An 18,420-nucleotide genomic window follows, 5' to 3' on the forward strand; every position below is an offset into this window, starting at 1 on the left:
AGCCGTTTTTGAAGATAGAGAGTTAGTTAGCTTCCGGATTGAGTTGGGAAGGTCATTCCACCACCGTGGTATGATGAAACTGAAAGTCCGGGAAAGTGTTTTGGTGCCTCTTTGTTTTGGTACGACAAGGCGACGTTCCTTAGCCGACCGCGAGGCTCTTGGTGGGAGCGTAGCTCTGCATAAATGTTTTTAGGTATGCTGGAGCAGACCCAGTGACTGTTTTATATGCCAGCATCAGGGCCTTGAATTGAATACGTGCATGAACCGGCAGCCAGTGGAGAGAGACAAAGAGTGGTGTAACATGTGCTCTCTTAGGCTCATTAAAGACCAGACGTGCTGCTGCATTCTGGATCATTTGCAGGGGTCTAATAGCACATGCAGGAAGGCCTGCAATGAGAGCGTTACAGTAGTCCAGTCTAGTTATGACAAGGGACTGAACGAGCAGTTGTGTGGCATATACAGAGAGGAAGGGTCTTATCTTCCTGATATTGTAGAGTGTAAATTTACATGATCTTGCAGTTTTTGAAATGTGGTCTGTGAAATTTAGCCCATCATCAATGGTTACCCCTAGATTTTCTGACCGTTTTGGAAGGCGCAACTGTAGTTGGACCCAGCTGCACGGTGATGTTGTGTTCAACAGCCGGGTTGGCTGGAAAGACAAGGAGTTCGGTCTTGGCAGGGTTGAGTTGAAGGTGGTGTTCCTTCATCCAGGCTGAGATGTCTGCCAGACAGGCAGCAATTCGAGCGGTCACTGTGGTGTCGTTGGGCTGGAAAAACAAGTAGAGTTGCGTGTCATCAGCGTAGCAGTGGTAAGAGAAACCATGTGACTGAATGATGGGTCCCAGTGATGTTGTGTATATGGAGAAGAGAAGTGGCCCAAGCACTGATCCCTGAGGTACCCCAGTAAGTAACTGGTGTGGCTTGGATACTTCCCCTCTCCATGCTACCTCAAAGGACCTTTCTGAGAGATAAGAGTTGAACCAGTCAAGCACAGTTCCAGTGATACCCAGTTTAGAGAGGGTGGAGAGTAGGATCTGATGGTTGACTGTGTCAAAGGCTGCAGAAAGGTCCAGCAGAATCAGAACGGATGATCTGGATTCATCTTTCGCCTGTCTCAGCGACTCGATGACAGACAGCAGGACAGTCTCAGTCGAGTGTCCACTTTTGAAGCCTGACTGATTGTCATCCAGCAGCTTGTTCTGTGAGAGATAGGCGGAGATCTGATTGAAAACTGCCCTTTCAAGTGTTTTTGCCATGAATGGGATGAGAGAGACTGGTCTGTAGTGTTCTATCTGTGTGGGGTTAAGTGCAGGTTTTTTCAGCAGTGGGGTTACTCGAGCCTGCTTAAATGTAGTGGGAAAAGTGCCTGCGAGAAGGGATGTGTTAATTATGTGTGTAAGTGCCGGTAGGATGGACGGAGAGATGGCCTGGAGAAGGTGTGATGGAATGGGGTCAAGGGAACAGGTTGTGGGGTGGTTGGAGAGGAGGAGTTTAGAGACCTCAGTGTCAGTTAAAGGAGAGAACATAGGGAAAGAAGGGTTGCATACAGGAGCCAGGTCTTTGACAGGGTGTGGTGCTGTGAATGTATTGCTGATGGCTGTAACCTTATCAGGAAAAAATGTGGCGAATATATCTGCTGTCAGTGATGTGTCAGGTGGTGGAGGGGGAGGGCAGAGAAGTGTGTTAAATGTTCTAAAGTAGACTGTATGCTATACATTATGTACATGAGGGAGCAGTGAAAATACATTCCAACTCTTCTTTGCCATGGCTTATTTTGTCCCCATGTTACAATAAGAGGCGAACTGCATTGGGATTTTTTAAAATCTATTTATAATGTTTCACTGAGTGGTTGCTGCACTCGCTGTTATCAGTCGTGTGCAGTGGCAATGTTTCCCCACTCCTAATATATGTCTACTGATGTACAGCTGTAAAATTTGTGTATTAATTAAAAAGATGTATTAGTGTGAGTTAGAACAAATTATCAAGACGGTAAATTATCATTAGACAGAGTTATGTTTAATCAATGATCTATGCATTTATCCACCTACAGATGTAGGGATGAAGTCACCGAATTAAATATGTCAAGTTCATTTGAACACTAAAATTGGTCAGCGAGAATGATTGTTCCCTCATGTCACTGTGAAATGAGATATTAGTTTTATTATGAAAAATTGCAAAGTGCTATTGAAGTTGTTGTTTTAATGGATTGGTAACAGACATACCAACTGCACCTCTCTCTTTCTGATTCCCTGTCACATGTTGTTGTTTCCCCACCATTTTTCCCATACAAAGTAATGCCCATGGGAGAAAGTATTTTAACATTGAAAATGACACTTCATCTTTAATATTGCTTCACTATTTACTTCTGCACCACTATCATCACCAAACGGTTTTCAAACAGGTTTCTCGAATAGTCCCCCTGTCTTCCACTGATTAGATAAACAGATAGTCCTAACCCAACAATTACTGGAGTCATTGTTGCTACATGTCGAGATGCTCAATCCAGCAGCAATATTTTGATAGAACCATTAAACTACAGTGTTTATACTTTTTGGTAAAATCTACCTTCAGATTTCTTGCTTATAGTTGTCTCTGCATACTAAACAGGGATATGAGGAAGCATTTTTTTCACATTTAAGGAAAGTTTCTAAATTTAAATGATTGTTTTTTTTTTTTTTCAGAACAGATGGGCTGAGGAGAGATTATTGTCAGGTGACTCCAAGGTGAAGAGCAGTCAGCAGGGAAGTGGACACAGCTGCAATAGGACATTGTCTCGGACCACAGCTACAGACACACACCCACTCTAACACATTCGCACACACAATAGGCTCACATCTGGTTTCACCCAGACCAGTAATTGCATTTGACCCCACTTCATCTTCTCAGGTGTGGGGAGCCATTTAGTTTCGACATCCAGATATTTGTGAGAGTTACCCATCCCCGCCGAGAGAGGACTTCACTGTGCTCTTCTCGCCTAAATTATTTGGATTCCTTAATTATATATTTTTTTTGTTTAGCGCATATTTTATTAGTATATCTTTGTTTATTAGTATGTCTTTATTTTTGAGAAAGAAACCTAACTGACCAAAAACCCACCCAAGACCCACACACCCCTCTCTCATGGGAGTAACAAAGAGACCAGCCTGGCACAGACACTCACTCTCTCTCACACACACAAACGTCTGCACCTTGTTCAAGATGCCCTCCTCCTCCAGCGTGATTAGCTGGGGAAGGATGTGGCTCTTGTGGTGATTGGAGGAAGGAGTGGAGTGGAGCTGGACTCATGTCGTGGAAGAGGAACTACTTTGCGTCGGGCAGCAGTGGGCTGCAGGGGATGTTTACCCCTCGCACAATGAACTCCATTGCTCCCAGCAAAGGCCTGAGCAACGAGCCGGGTCAGAACAGCTGCTTCCTAAACAGTGCGCTACAGGTAGGAATTTAGTTTAAATAAGAATGTTCGCTTTATGCGAGTATTATATTTACCAAAGTTTGTAGTTGTTAAACCTGAAAGAGAATTAGCATTGTCCTGCCATGGGTTCCTTCAGGAATTGTCAATGGCGTTTTTAGATGATTCGTTTTCAATTCCATGTTTTTTCTACAGTAGAAGTTGCACACATTCATGTCACGGCTGCGGTGAGTTTGTCGGTTTGTTTTGTATGTTTTGTTATTTTCTGTCCCTCATGTCTCGCTGGCGCTGCCGGCATGATCAGTGTTTCCATGGGAACATTGATTTTTCCCAGGGGAATGCGGATCATGCCAGTAATTAGCGTGCATAGCAGCACCTGGTTCTCCTCTAATACACTCCCTTCTTTAGCCCTTCGTGTTCTCAGTATCTTTGCTAGATTGTTGTTTGATATAAAGTAACTTAACTCACTCTCTCTGCCTAGTTGGTCCTGTCTTGTGTATTTGTTTGGTTGCCTGTCTCTGCTTGCATGTCGGGAAAGTGGTTGCCTTCCAGTTTGCTGCTTATCAGCTGATCTTCAACTGAGGATACCATGTCTCTGCCCACATGTCGGGATAAAGATTGCCCTACTCTGCTGGGCGTTGTTTTGCACCTCACTAAGCTTCAACTGAGGATTCCACTAATATATTCCTGATTTCCACAACACACACACACTCATCTACGAACACACTCTTCACGGACTGCCCCTTGTGCAGCCATGGCACGCTTCTTGGATATTCCTTCCTGCTACTGCAGCCGGTGCTGGGATCCTCAGACTTCGTCAGCACAGTGATTATTATTATTTATTGTGAATAAATCCTTTGAACTGTTCCTATGCTCTTGGGTCTCTTTGTCTCGCTCTCTGACACGTTCCTACCTCAAATGGGAATTCTGAAGCCGCTGTACTTTAAAACGTACATTGCTATGAAGTTGTTACATAAGGACTACAGCTTCTAGAAGGATGTGAGTTGATGTGCTTGAGAAATCTGACAGCCATTGTAGTACCAATTTAGCAACTTATTAGAAACCTATGTTTTAAAAAACACAGTGAGCTCTATTTTCTCTAGCGCGTAAAGTGCGGCGCTACGCACAACAACCATGCGCAGAGTCTTGTCTATATAAAGTTACAGTATCTATGGGGTCCTATGCCAATTTTTTTCTTTAATAAGGTCAAAGGTGAGGTTATTGCTGCTTCAAGGACAACAGAGGGCAGTCATGTGCACTTCATCTTTATCAGCACACTTGGTTGTGATTGGTTATTGTTGTGTCTGTACACCTATATACACAGAATGGAAAAAGGTCTGTGGCAGTTTATTAATTCTTTCCTTTATTAAGTTATTTTATTGAGTTTACTTGCATGCAGACATATATTTTTATTGTACTATAGGTTCGGTTTGAATAATTTTGAATTGCTCTTGTGTCTTTTTTATACTCTTCTGATTATTTTAGTGTTGTGCTGCACCCAGAGCTGCTGAGCTTAGTGTGAGCTGTGTGGCAAAAATAGGCTCAGTGCAGAAAATATCCGCTCACTGCCATGTCTGGGACACTTCTGGGGCGCGTCACCTCATGTTTCAAACTTGCAGTGAGAATGGTGTAATCTGTTAATATGGGTGCCGAAATGAAAACGCGATGCTCACAACCCCGCTCACGGAGGATGTGTGAGTATTGTGCAATTTTTGTGCAAGCAAATGTGGCCGTTGATGGGAGTGTTTGCACTTTCTGTGGGTGTATGAGCACAAACTATGGGTGTATTGTATGTAAATGTGGCGCAAAGCTTTATTTGCTATTTTCCTGTGAAATAGGCCACTGCGTTAAGATGTTTCAAAAGCAGGTCTGTTTTCAGCACAAAGTCTTATTTCAGTTCTTACATTTTCAGTTTGGAGATGTCCAAAATCTGAAAATATTGTGGAACATCAAATTATGTCCCTGACAATCGAAACAAAAATGATTTATTCTTCAATAATTATTATTATGTTTATATTTACTATTGTATTTATGATCTAATTGGTATTGGTATTTTATTGTTGTTGTAGAGTGATTTTTAAGTCACTGCAAAAGGGACTGGAAGAGGGTACAATATCTGTATATGTTGTGATTTTTTTACCAGTTTTTTTTTTTAATTATATTATCATTTCATTTGAAGTGTAATTTGAATGTAGAATATTTTTGGTTTAATTAGTTCATGTTTCAATAAATTAATTGAAATGTTCAAAATCGACTGGTAGAAGTGTGCTTGCCGATACAATCATTGTTAATACTTGCCATGATTTGTGTCTCAGTAGAGTAAAATTATTAATAATATTTACATGCTCTATAATTTTATAGAGCCTACATCCAAATCTTGAACCTCATTTTCCATGCGTATAAAATTAATGTGTCACTGTCATAGAAATATGCCTGATGCAGTTAATGCACAAAAGAATGTATGTCCATATTTCTATTCTTCTAATTCATTACATACAGTCTATTTGCTTTACCGACGTCTTATGAATATGCTGTATATATTTATATCACTGGAGCTTGAAGGGATGGACCATACTATAGAAAGCAGATGCTGCAAAAACCGGTGAAGAACCTCCAAATGAAATTGTACTTGACCCAGCCCATTTGAATGTTGCATGGGCGATTTGCCAAATCCACTTGCACCTAGATTTAGCGCATACTTTCACGATATAACAAAACTTCATAACCATGCCGACTGACTTTGTGCTTATGACTTAAAGCATAGTGATGCTCTTTGCACTCTAAAAATATGGCCCAGTGGCTTATTTACAATTTCCAGTGGAAATTCAAATTTAAGGTATGACTCTGTGTAATTTATGTTGTATTGCAAAATGTGAAAGTCTCTTCAAGTAATGTAAGCAACAAACCTTATTTTACTCAAAAATCAATAATATCATAATTTTAAAACCATTTGGAATTACTGAGTCAAGTCAGTCTGGTTCTGGAAGTAAAAATCCCATTAATGGTTATCATAGGGGAATTGATTAATAACAATACCTTAAAAGCCTTTAAAGACCGATATATCGTGAGTTTGAGGTTATTAATTGATGGAATACAGTATGCATCTGATGAAGACATCAGTCCACATTTATACAACCTGATTTTAAATTAACCATGTTTAATAACGGTTCATGACTAAGAACTCTTTTATGAAGTACATTATAAAATCCCAACGGAATAAAATAAATTATAAAAGTATTTCAGGATGGTTGAAAAAATGTGTGGCTGTGTTGCACTCTATTTGTGTAACACACATAGTTGTGACCTATGTAGAGTGTTCCAAATCAGACAGTTATAGGGCATTCCAAATCAGTTCCATGGTGGACCATTCATTTTTTAAGAAGAGCTTCTGTTTTACTTTACAGATGTTGTGAACCACTCCGTACAAATGTGATTGTTCCCAGAGATGTTTGTGCACAGTTAAAGTAGTGCTTAATGCATTGGGCTGGCTGCAGAGTTCATGCAGAGTGTTATGTTATTTTTTTGTTTTTGGCAATCTCTGCATCTCTCTATTTCTCTCCTCTCTTTTTCATGCTGCTGTATCTGATGGCACTGTTTGTGTCTGACAGTCTGAGTTTAGCAGAGCTTTATCTGAGTCTTCCTTGTAGGGTGTCCTCACTTACACCAATCTGTCTGGCCAAATAGTCTGTCTGCTCATGAATTAAACATCCCTCTCTATTACCTACCCAACAAATGTCTCTAAAACGTAAAACATATATGTCTCTAAAAGCCAGACTGCTCTTATTTTAGGGATGTGCAAAATGACATATTTTCATGTTATTTGCTTGGTGGGTTGTCTTAAAAACTAGTCGATTAGTCAGTCTTACGGAAGTCTTGTATAATTAGGCTGATTAAGGGTTCATATTAACCTGACCTCTTGTGTTTAAAAACAGTGTTATGGAATGCAACTGAATGGAACAGAATACAGGGTTCTTAAGATGCTTTGAAAAGTTGAATTACATTGAACTTTATATTCTGTCTTAAAAATGCAATGCAAATGGTAGGAAATGCTGAAAAACACTCTGAAATACAATGATCCGTCTGCATGTGTACATTGCACCTTTTAAAAAATAGTGCAGACTATGAAATCCTTTATTAAAGTAAATGACAGGTTGTCCTTTCATGTATAGGATACATATCTATTACTTTTAACTGCACAACATTTTCTAGTTTACCTAACACATAACAACACAGAAAGAACAACATATGAACAAAACCAGAAGTCCAGGAAAAAGAGAGAGAAATAGTGATCAAAGTAACCCTATCATAAAAGTAAAAAAATTGTATTCTTGCCACTCCTGAGGAATACTTTATAATCACTTTATAGTCACTGTAACAGCACTTGACAGTGATGAGGAAGCACAATTATGCTTAAGGGAGTTTTTTTCATTTTTCCTTTTTGTTCAGTCACAACTTACTTGAAAGAGCTAAATCAAATAATTGAATCAGTGAAGGCAAACTAAATTCTTATCAGTCATTAGACTGAAATTCTATTCGCTTTGGGCCCCTCTAGATGTGCACATCATGTGCAAGACAACGTTGCAGCCAATTCTCCAAAGGATTTTGCACATCGTGTTTCCTAAGTAAACCATTGCAAATGGGTTAACGGGATAGTTCACCCAAAAATTCTGTCACTACAAGTCACTACAATAAATCACATTTAGTTCATTACGTATAGTGCAGGTGTGGACACAATAAAAATAAATAAATAAATAGAAGTCGTCCCGCACACCGCTTGCAAATATTTATTATTATCTTACAGTATTTTGTACTTCAGGCATTCCATTAATTTCTCTGAAGATTATTTCAGCTGCAAGGGAAGTATTACTTGATAAGTTTCACCAATGATGCTGGAGATGCACTCAACGGAACCAGATAAGTTTAATGGTGGTAGACCTCCTCCTGCTGGCGTGAATTGAAAATTGTTTACACTAAAGTTTTACGTCAAACCATTTTTATTGACCTCTTGGACTAATCAATTCACAAAAGATAATGCAATGACAATACGTTCTTTACTTTCCTTTTGACCACACCAGTGTGTTTGCTTAGTTAAATTTTGTGATTTTCTTTTTGTAAATTTTCTTTTTTTTCCATTTTACTTTCATTACTGATCTGCATATCCCTTCGCATTTCCTAGTGCGTCTGATGCCTTCCTTGAAGTAAATTTTGATGGGTGAGGATTATGATAATTGTGAATGAACCTGCATGCATGCCTCATTTTCGAATTTTTGAAATTCATGAGCACTGACACGTGTAACAAACCAACCTGGGGTGTTTGTCAAACCTGTGAAAAGTTTGGTTGAACTATCCATTCTTAGGCTCTCTTGGGTGCTTATTCAAAAGCCAGAAGTCCAGCGCAACAAATCTGTCTTATCTGAGGACAAAACAAGCTTATTGATGGCTGCACTCAGGCCAGCCAGCTGTGTGGGAGCAAAAGGTCCAAGGTTCATTCCACAATAGAGACTTTGAATGAAAAATAAAATTGGGCTATTATTCTAATCTCAAGGTTAGAGCACAGTGCAGGAAAGAGGCTCGGCTAAATTAGTTCTGTGACAATGGCACCTGGTAGGGGATCAATTGTACTTTTTTCCTGTGTTTCTTCTTTGATCCTCACAAGGTTTTGACTGTATTTGATGACCAAGTAATTGTCTTCTGTCATGAAAGGCAGGTCACTCTGAGACCTCTGAGGCTCTCTCTAATAGCGGTTTGGAAAGGCTCTCCTTCTGAGACTCCTCCAGAGATTAGGAGTTTAATTTAAAGCCTGGAACTTCAGTCCTAAATTTCACCCTTCATCCCACGATGTCTTAAGTAACTCAAGAGGCTCTTAATTTAGCACAATTTTTTTTTACCCTGAAATCTGGTAGAGCTGGGAGAGCTCAGGGCATATTGTACTGTATCCTGATTTAACCTCACTGAAATAATTATTACACTTTCTAATCACATACTTTTATAAAGTGTCTAATCATATCAACTTTTTCTTGCCTAATTAGATCTTATTTTAAAGATGATGCTTGTAATTGTTCAATGTTAAAATACTTTATTCTGTCCAAGTTTATTATACAGGGATAAGGAAACAAATTGTAGATTAATTTTCCTAAAAGGGGAAACAGTGTGGTTCTGTGACACTATCAAAGCATTGCTGTTTGTTTGAGCTTCCCAACCAGGCAACATTGCATAAATCATTGATGTGAGTTGGGGGTGGGACTATCTGTTTGCCTGACCAAAAGCAGATGTGGTTTTGTTTTAGAAAAAAGTTTGAAAACACACTGTGATATAAGTTGCACAGAAATTAAGCACTACACATTTTAAATGTGCTCAGTAATACCTAAACTACAGCAAATAGGTAAATAATTGTGACATAATTCCCTCTAAATTTGTAGCCAGCCTGTTTGTTTTAATATTTAATGGCTAGATGGGGAATTATGAAAATATGTTTAGTCTAAACAAGCCTTGCATCACCTGCCCCGTTAGTATAGTATGGCAATTTTACCCCTTTTTCCCTCTTATTCATCTACCATTATTGCTGTTTTACACTGCGCTGTCTGTGTTGCTTGTCAGACTGAGCACCTGTTCTGAGAGTATTTGATTTTTCTCGTTAGGAGGAGAGCAATAAGCTGCTGTCCACATTAAGCCTTATCAGAGCTCATTTGAATAAACAATCCATGTCCTTGATTGAAGCCGAGCCAGGACTGCTGCCGGTAATTATCCCGGACCAAACTAGGCCACCTTTGTCTCCCCTCTGGCCCGGGTCAAACAGCTTCCCTTCCTTTATTAATTTATTTCCTCTGCCATTCAGCTTGATCAAATCCAGATTTTATGGTGATTGTGGCACTATTTTTCAGCTGTCTTCTGTCACACCATCAGTGAACACAATTGTTACTGATAGAAATACCTTTAGACAAAAAATATTAAATGGTTATTTTTTGGAAAACATAAAGGAACTAATGAGGGATGGCTGGGTTCCCCGTCTGTTGCTCACTTCGATGTTGTGTCGAACGCGTCTTTATAAAGATGCCCTTCCGCCCCTGTGTAGTTCCTGGATGCGGTCGAGTTCTCTCCGCTCCTGATGGTCACAGCCGCTGCCTCGAGTGTCTGGCCGCGATCACACCAAGGCAGCGCTTATGGATGGTTCGTGTTCTCACTGAGAGAACCTTACCATAGCAACCTTACCATGGCACGCCCAGTCTGAGGCTGACACCCGGATGGCCGACATGCTTGCATGGGCTGTCATCAGCATGGAGCTGGACTGGTACCCTCCGTCCTCCCCACAGGCTTCATGGCTGGATGATTGGTTCCTCGGGTCTGGGCACCGCTCACAGCCACAGTCACTAACCCGCCCCCTGCCGGGTGTGCGGAACAAGGTAAGTGCTTCGAGTCCTCTCTCAGCACCAGAGCCTCTGGATGCGCTTTTGCCTCTCAATGCCATATTGCCTGCTCCGCCCCGCCGTGTACATCAAAAACAATCATCCCCTTAGTGACCCTAGCATGGAGCTTGGATGAGTGGCTTTCACTTCCCAACCCGTCACACTGGCTGGCCAGGACCATCTAACTAGATTATGCAATTCAGTTCGCCAGGCCCCCACCCACTTTCGGCGGTGTCCACTTCACCTCGGTGCACGGCGAAGATACCAACACACTGCGGGTGGAGATCGCGACCCTTCTACTCAAGGACGCGATAAAGCCCGTCCATCCAGCTGAGATGCCCTTACTTCATCATACCCAAGAAAGGCGGCGGCTTATGACCGATCTTGGACTTGCGAGTTTTCAACCGGGCCATACACAAATTCAAAATGCTCACGCAAAGACACATCTTAATTTGCATCCAGCATCAAGATTGGTTTCCAGCGGTAGACCTGAAGGATGCGTACTTCCACGTCTCAATCTTGCCTTGATCATCGACCCTTTCTATGGCTCGTGGTCGACGGCCAGGCATATCAGTACAAGGTCCTCCCCTTCGGCATGTCCCTGTCCCTGTCTTCACGAATGTTGCAGAGGCAGCCCTTGCCTCGCTAAGGGAAGAGGGCATTTGCATACTCAATTAAATCGTGCTCAGGCACCTCAGCCGCCTAGGGCTTCAGGTCAACTGGGAAAAGAGTAATCTCGCCCCATTTCAGAGCATCTCTTTTCTCAGCATGGGGTTAGACTAAGTCTCAATGGAAAAGCGCCTCACCAACGAGCGTGCACAGTCGGTGCTGAAATGCCTCACCTTATTCAAGCCAAGCACAGCGGTTCCTCTAAAACATTTTCAGAGGCTCCTGGGGCATATAGTGTCCTCCGCGATGGTCGCACCGCTGGGGTTGATGCATATGAGACCGCTTCAGCACTGGCCCCCCGCTTGCCACCAGACTTTCAAACCCTGGACAGACCTCTGTTTTCCACGGACAGGAGTCCCCTTATAGCAGGTGTCCCGACGCGTTCTGGTCACCACAGATGCCTCCAAACAGGGTTGGGGCATAGCCGTTTGCCTCTGGAAAGAGCCCCCGCTGCGTTGGCACATCAATGGCCTAGAGTTGCTGGCTGTACTTCTTGCTCTTTGGAGGTTCCTCCCGCTAATTCGAGGTAAGCAAGTCATGATCCGTTCAGACAGCACCACGACGGTAGTGTACATAAATCACAAAGGCGGCGTGCGCTCCCGTCACATGTCACAACTCGCCCGCCATCTCCTCCTTTGGATCCAGCAGCGACTCAAGTCACTACATGACACTCACCTCCTGGTCAGCCTCAACGTGACAGAGGACGCGCAGTCACAACAAGGTATGCCCAGCGGAGAGTGGAGGCTTCACCCCCAGTCTGTCCAGGGAACGGTTCGGCAAGGCATAGATAGACATGTTTGCCTACCAAGAGACCTTCCACTGCCCATTCTGGTACTCTCGAACGGAGGCTTCCCTCGGGACAGACGCATTTGCAAACAGCTGGCTCCGGGGCTGAGTGAGTACGCATTTCCCCCAGTGAGCCTTCTTGCATGCTTGCATCTAGTGCCTTTCCCCTCCACTGAGGCAATCTCGGGCGCTATTATCCCAGGAGATCCCACTAACTCGGCTCCCTGGATGACTCCTCCCTAGCCCTATCCACAAATTCAGCGGAGGAATTCCCCGACCAGACCCACTACGAGTACTCAAACTACTCTGTACTGGATTAGGTCCTCCATAGGATAGGCCCCCGTGTGGACTAATACAGTCCCCTTGCGAGTAGACCCGCGTATCCCTTGGGCAGTCCCCGCTGCCCCCCTGACTGCCGTGTTTGTAGCAACTCCTCAATGTGCAATGCAATGTGACCTGAAAACTCATGTGATGTATTTCACCACTCTTTACCTCCCCCAGCCTAGGCAGGTGTGGTCTCCGCAGGGTATTTTCCCCCCTGAAAAAAACACCTTCCCCGATGCGTGTGATAGCGTTAAGATGGCTCCAGCCACTTTATCTCTATGCGAGAAACATAGAGAGATAAAAATTGCGGCTGGCGTGGCCTGCTCCCATGCTTGTTCCCCCCTTCAGGGTGTAGGGAACCAGAAGATTATGACGATCCTATGGGCCATTGCGGAAGGGTACATGCAGTTTGACGTGGCCTGCCGCTTTGGCACGCAACTGTCTGTCCGCACCTGCGTCAGGTTCAGCACATGGCGTGATTAAATATGGACGCCTAGTGTCGCTTCTTTGACACAGCGTCGAAGTGAGCGACAGATGGGGAACGTCTAGGTTACTATTGTAACCTCCATTCCCTGATGGAGGGAACGAGACATTGTGTTCTCCCGCCACGTCGCTGAACTGAGCCTCTGTTACGGCCGAACCTCATTCTCGGCTCCTCAGGGCAAAATCCTGAATGGACAGACGCATTTCCCTCCCTTTATACCTGTATGTCCGGGGGTGGTACATGCAAATTCTGTCTGCCAATTTCTCATTGGCCTTTTCTCAAGTTCAGGGATGTGCAAGGCTCTCAAGAAAGAAACCTAGTATCACTTCTTCAACACAATGTCTCATTCCCTCCATCAGGGAACAGAGGTTACAGTAGTAACCTAGACGTTTCTTTAACTCCTCAAAAAGTCTCATTAGCATAATCACTATCTATTTTCTTACTGAACCTTACGGGGTAATGTGGCTTGTCTTTCTTTCTTTTCTTTTTTATCTATTTACTGTATCATCACTTCTGCTTAAAGGAACTTTAAGTGCAAAAAAGAAAATTATTTTTCCATCAAACAGCGTTATTTAGTAAGACAAATCATTTGTAAATAGTTTAATGATGAAAGAATAATGTACAGTCATATGCTCATTATCACAACATAAACTCAATTGGGTGATCAGGACCCTGACACGAAGCAGAGATGTGAGATAGGAGAGGCTGAAACAATGGCACTGTGGAGAAGTTGCAAGACAGTTATACAAAATTATACAACCAATATAATGCTGACCAAAATGCTGTGATTGACCAATCAGAATCAAGCACTTTACATACTTTGACACAGCGTATAGCAGCAATGATAAGCATTTCATTGATTCTCAGATTCCATGCATACATTTTATTTGCACATTTTACATAGTATAAGACACCTCATACAGTATGGTTCTTTATTGAACACCCTATATTTTTTTATTAGTATGTCTCAAGGTGTGATGACCCGATTAAAAACATAATTGTATCAAAACAAAACCTAAATCAACACAGTTCACCTGTATTTGTGCATTTGTAGTAAGGCCTGTCTATATTTAGCATTCCTTCTCTGTCTGAAGCAGAACAAATCTGTAATGAAGCTGAAATATTTCTTTAATGTGATGATCCAGGTGGGATATGATTTCCTGTTCACATTGTGACTGCATACAAAGAGCTGGAGGAAATGCAAACATCTGCAGGCACAGGCTTGTTTACAGTAGGGATTAATGGACTGGGTTGAAACTAGAAGCTGCATTTGGAAGAGTTCCAGTGGGCCATTATAGCCCGGCTGTTCCTGTCACACAGCTGACTTACCTAACTTGAGACAAGAGGTAGAGAGCTTTACTGCAGGCAGAAGTACTGCATAAAGACATTATCACTATATATATCAGAATTGTATTGGCCATTGGTCACCCTGCTCTCTAGGTATTGGTATGAGCATTGCCCATTTAAAAAAACATATACAGTAGATTGGCCTCTATCAGTTGATCTTTAAGGAACATTAGTGGATGATAAGAGGTACTGATAACTTCAAGTTTAATGGTTATATGGACTTCAGAGGTTGAGGAGTTGAAAAGACCACCAACTTGCAATATGTTTCGTTTTAGGCGCTGATCCCCAGTAGACTTGCTATGATGTCATAATGTTATTGCGGTATCCATGTACAAACTGACTATTATTCCACATGTTTCCATGTCTTTTTTCCACGCTTGCCAGCCGTGGGTAATGTGGCTAGTTGGCTTTCCAACACACAAATGGATCGTCATCACTGTTGATCACAAAATCCAGGATGTAGGTAGCCTTCTCAGAAGCTGCCTTCAAAACACGGACTCGGCAGGGTATGAAACTGCCGACCATGAGCGGGGAGGGGCTCCTGGCCAACCGCCTGGAGCGGGAGAACCGCTGCCAGGGGCGGGGAAGACCTCTTCTGTTTCCCGAGAACGTGGTGGGGTGTTCCGTCTGCCAGGGGACAGAAGACTGCCTCCGATCTGTCCAGGGAGGCATGGCTGTCGTCCTTTGGAGGTTGTAGTAGTGGCCGAGGCCCAAGCTTCTCTCTCTCCCCCGCTGTCGCCTTTCCCTCTCTCTTTTAAATTTTACTTTGGTATTTAGGGGGTACTGCAATTTTACAGGGAGTACCCCCTGTGTATTTAATTATTATTGTTTCCCTCCCCCTGTCCGCTCTCAGATTCAGGAAGGCGGGGATGACCTGCCGGCAGATGGGTCGGATGGCACACTGGGAAGGGGGGGGGGGTGTACGCCATGCTGGGGGCTACCCAGCCTGAGAGAACGAGGGAGGAATGTGACTGGGTGGAAGGCAGGCCGGGTCATGATGCTGCAGGGATAAAGGCTGACTGGAGATTGCAGTGGGACAGAGAGAGAGATTTACGGGCAGCTGTCCAACAACTTTGTGTGTTTTTGTTTAAGTTCCTTATTAAAATATGATTTATATTGTCAAGCTAGTTCTCGCCTCCTCCTTTCCATTAACCCCTTTACAGCCTACTATGTTGTTAATATTTAAATGAGATATATTATGTTATATTTATTTATTTTTAAATACAATAAGCATTCTATCATGTTTAAGGCCATTTCGCATAAGCACATAATAAAATTTTATAGGCTATACACAATCTGTCAATCTGTCTCAATAGCCCAAATAACACCATAAATATTTTGTTTTTACAAACTGTTGAGGTAGACCTATCTCTATTTGAGATTAAACGTAATGCTTTCTGTCAGTGCGGTAGCTATGCTGTCTGTGTAATTTTGATGCGTCGGTAAAGAACATCTGACTTTCAATGCAGGTTAATTTATTTTATGTCGCAAACTCTCCATTAGGCTACTATACATTATTTAAAGCTATTATATTCATTAGGCTATTGATATAAGAGCTGTTGTTGTTGTATTAAGTATGGTAAGTTTTATTCATAATGTTTCCACTTTTACCCAATACAAAATTTTGCACCAGTAAAGTCTCTTGCACAGAGTATAACCGGAAGCACTGTAAACAGTAGCAAACCTAGTCCCCAGCATGAGATACACCACAAGGCTTCTTAACTAGATTAACAAGCAGGACTTTGCTCAATGATCTCCAGTACAAAAACTATGATGTTGATCAGCTTAACCAGCTACGGTTAGCTGGTCTTAGCACCAAACCAACAGAAACCATCATAGACCATTCTTGCTGGTCTAAGATGGTATTTTCAGCAGGATAAACTTCTATTGACGTTTATTGACGTATAAAACAGACATATATAAAACTGCAATTATCTTGTATTTAAATGTGTGCATGCAAAGCCCTTCCAAGGCTCCTGGCTGGAACATCTTTGTAACAATATAAGGACGGGCAAGGAGGAGGAGGGCTAAACAGTCAACATAAAGGTTTAATGATAAAAATGAACTTAAAACAACATAAAATATGCAACGCAGCCACTCGTATCTCTCTCTCTTTCTCTCGAACTGGCGTCTCCGGCTCCAACTGATCTCACTCTCCCTCTGATCAGCTAAGTCAGTGTCGGCTGTGCAGCCTCACGGCCTGTCCATGTCCTCCTCCTCATCACAGTCTTCCATGACATCCTCCAACCGTAAGCCAATACCATTCATCCAGGTTCTTTTCCTCTGTTCCATCTGGTCTGCTTGACTGGAGATCTGGTCTTATGAACCCACCCCGGGGGCCTGGGTAGCTCAGCGTGTAAAGACGCTGATGACCTGAAGTCGCGAGTTCGAAACCAGGTCTCCAAAGCAACCGAATTGGGTAGAGTCACATGGGGTAACATCTCTCTGTGCCTGTTTGCCATCCGGGAATATAATATACAATATACTACTGTATATTGTATATTATACTTATATATAATATTATCTTTATTATATTTATAAATATTATATTAATTTTTGGGCTCATGTGGAAGACACCGGTTCGATTCTCAACTGCTTTGTGCCCTGATCCCAATACCCCACTAACAAATAAATGCCACAAGTTGCTATGATACTACCATTGGATCATGGTAGCTCTATATACACAATAATTTTTTGTAAGGGCCTTTCTCCCTAATAATTTCCTACCCCTTTATTCTGTCTCTATCAATAGAAAGTCACAAGCCAATTGAAAGCCCTAAGATAAAATCTGAGATAAAAAAAGATTGCCCTTTCCAGCACATTCAAAACCCAAGGAAACTTGTCAGTGCTAAGTGCTCATTTCTTGTTGTTTTCATCACTATGAACAGAAAGGAATTTAATATTGAACCTCCTACCATGTTCTATATCTGTAGGAGTTTTACCTTTTCAAAGAGATCACTTAACAAGCCTCTAATATTTGCTGTGGTATATTTCCATGGCGTAGACATTAGCTTTAGGAGTGTGAGAATGAAACAATAGGAAAGAGGGGGAGAAAGCTCGATTTAACTTTACAAAGAGAAAAGAGTGTATTACAACAACTCTTTTACAACTCCCACAAAATGAATCACACATGCAAGGAGCTAACAGAGTGTCTGTTATATTAATTACTGCCCCGAGGGAAGAGGAAAACGATAATATCGGACAATCAAGAATGTGGTTTGAAGGCTCGTTCAGGTTGCAGATGCTTGGAGACCCTCCTGCACTGAGTGGCATGAAAAAGACCCTCTTTATCTTAATCTATCATTCTTGTCTTTGGCCCATTTCTTATAGCTTTGTTTGTTTTCTGTGCCTGTTCCAAATGTTTACAAATTATATTTTATAAGCTGTCCATGGCACACTCACTTGAATTTTTTAATAATAGAGATAGATGAAGGAATATAGAAAATCTATTGTTTTGGAATGATGCTGTGTACACACACCTCTAGGTTTGAAGGTAAATCTTTTGCAAAACCTGTGAGCTTGTAGATCTGAATTTGAGAACTTAGTCATACAAAAATATTTGTATTCGTAAGTTGAAATTTACACTCACAGCCCTGATGTGAAAACGTGTAAAATAAAAGTTGAATTTTGAAATCTACACTCACAGAAAATAATCAAAAACATGTGTTTTGAATTCAGAGTTGCAGACAAATAGTCACAAATGTGTCAAATGACATTCAATAAATACAAGGATAGACACAAATCTTGTAATTAATATTACAATAAAATTATACAAAAAATAATACAAAATACTTTTTACCTGTTGCACATGTATCCCCACCCATGGGCCTGAAGTCACTTTGCATACATTTGTTCACATTTACTATAGGCCTATTATCTGCTGTCCAAAAAGTTTAATAATGTTAAAAAATACATCTGTATTTTATACATCAGGGCATTATTTTTAATTCACTTTCACAGTACAACCACAAATTGGCACTTGCAATCTCTCAAATCTGCTA

General features: G+C 41.8%; 1 protein-coding gene across 9 annotated transcripts in view; it reads left to right on the forward strand.

Annotated features, from left to right (window-relative positions):
* The window catches only part of LOC127633308 (inactive ubiquitin carboxyl-terminal hydrolase 54-like), a 184,927-nt gene that overhangs the window by 57,082 nt on the left and 109,425 nt on the right, over positions 1–18,420 (forward strand). For 8 of the 9 annotated variants that reach the window (XM_052112324.1, XM_052112329.1, XM_052112330.1 and 5 more), the window contains exon 2: positions 2,682–3,430. In XM_052112324.1, coding sequence (XP_051968284.1) covers positions 3,284–3,430 — 147 coding nt within the window. In that variant the 5' untranslated portion in view covers positions 2,682–3,283. The remainder of the gene's footprint in view (positions 1–2,681; positions 3,431–18,420) is intronic. The other variant, XM_052112325.1, reaches the window with a different exon arrangement.

This window comes from Xyrauchen texanus, chromosome 40 (genome assembly GCF_025860055.1).
Source record: "Xyrauchen texanus isolate HMW12.3.18 chromosome 40, RBS_HiC_50CHRs, whole genome shotgun sequence".
Classification (NCBI taxonomy): domain Eukaryota; kingdom Metazoa; phylum Chordata; class Actinopteri; order Cypriniformes; family Catostomidae; genus Xyrauchen; species Xyrauchen texanus.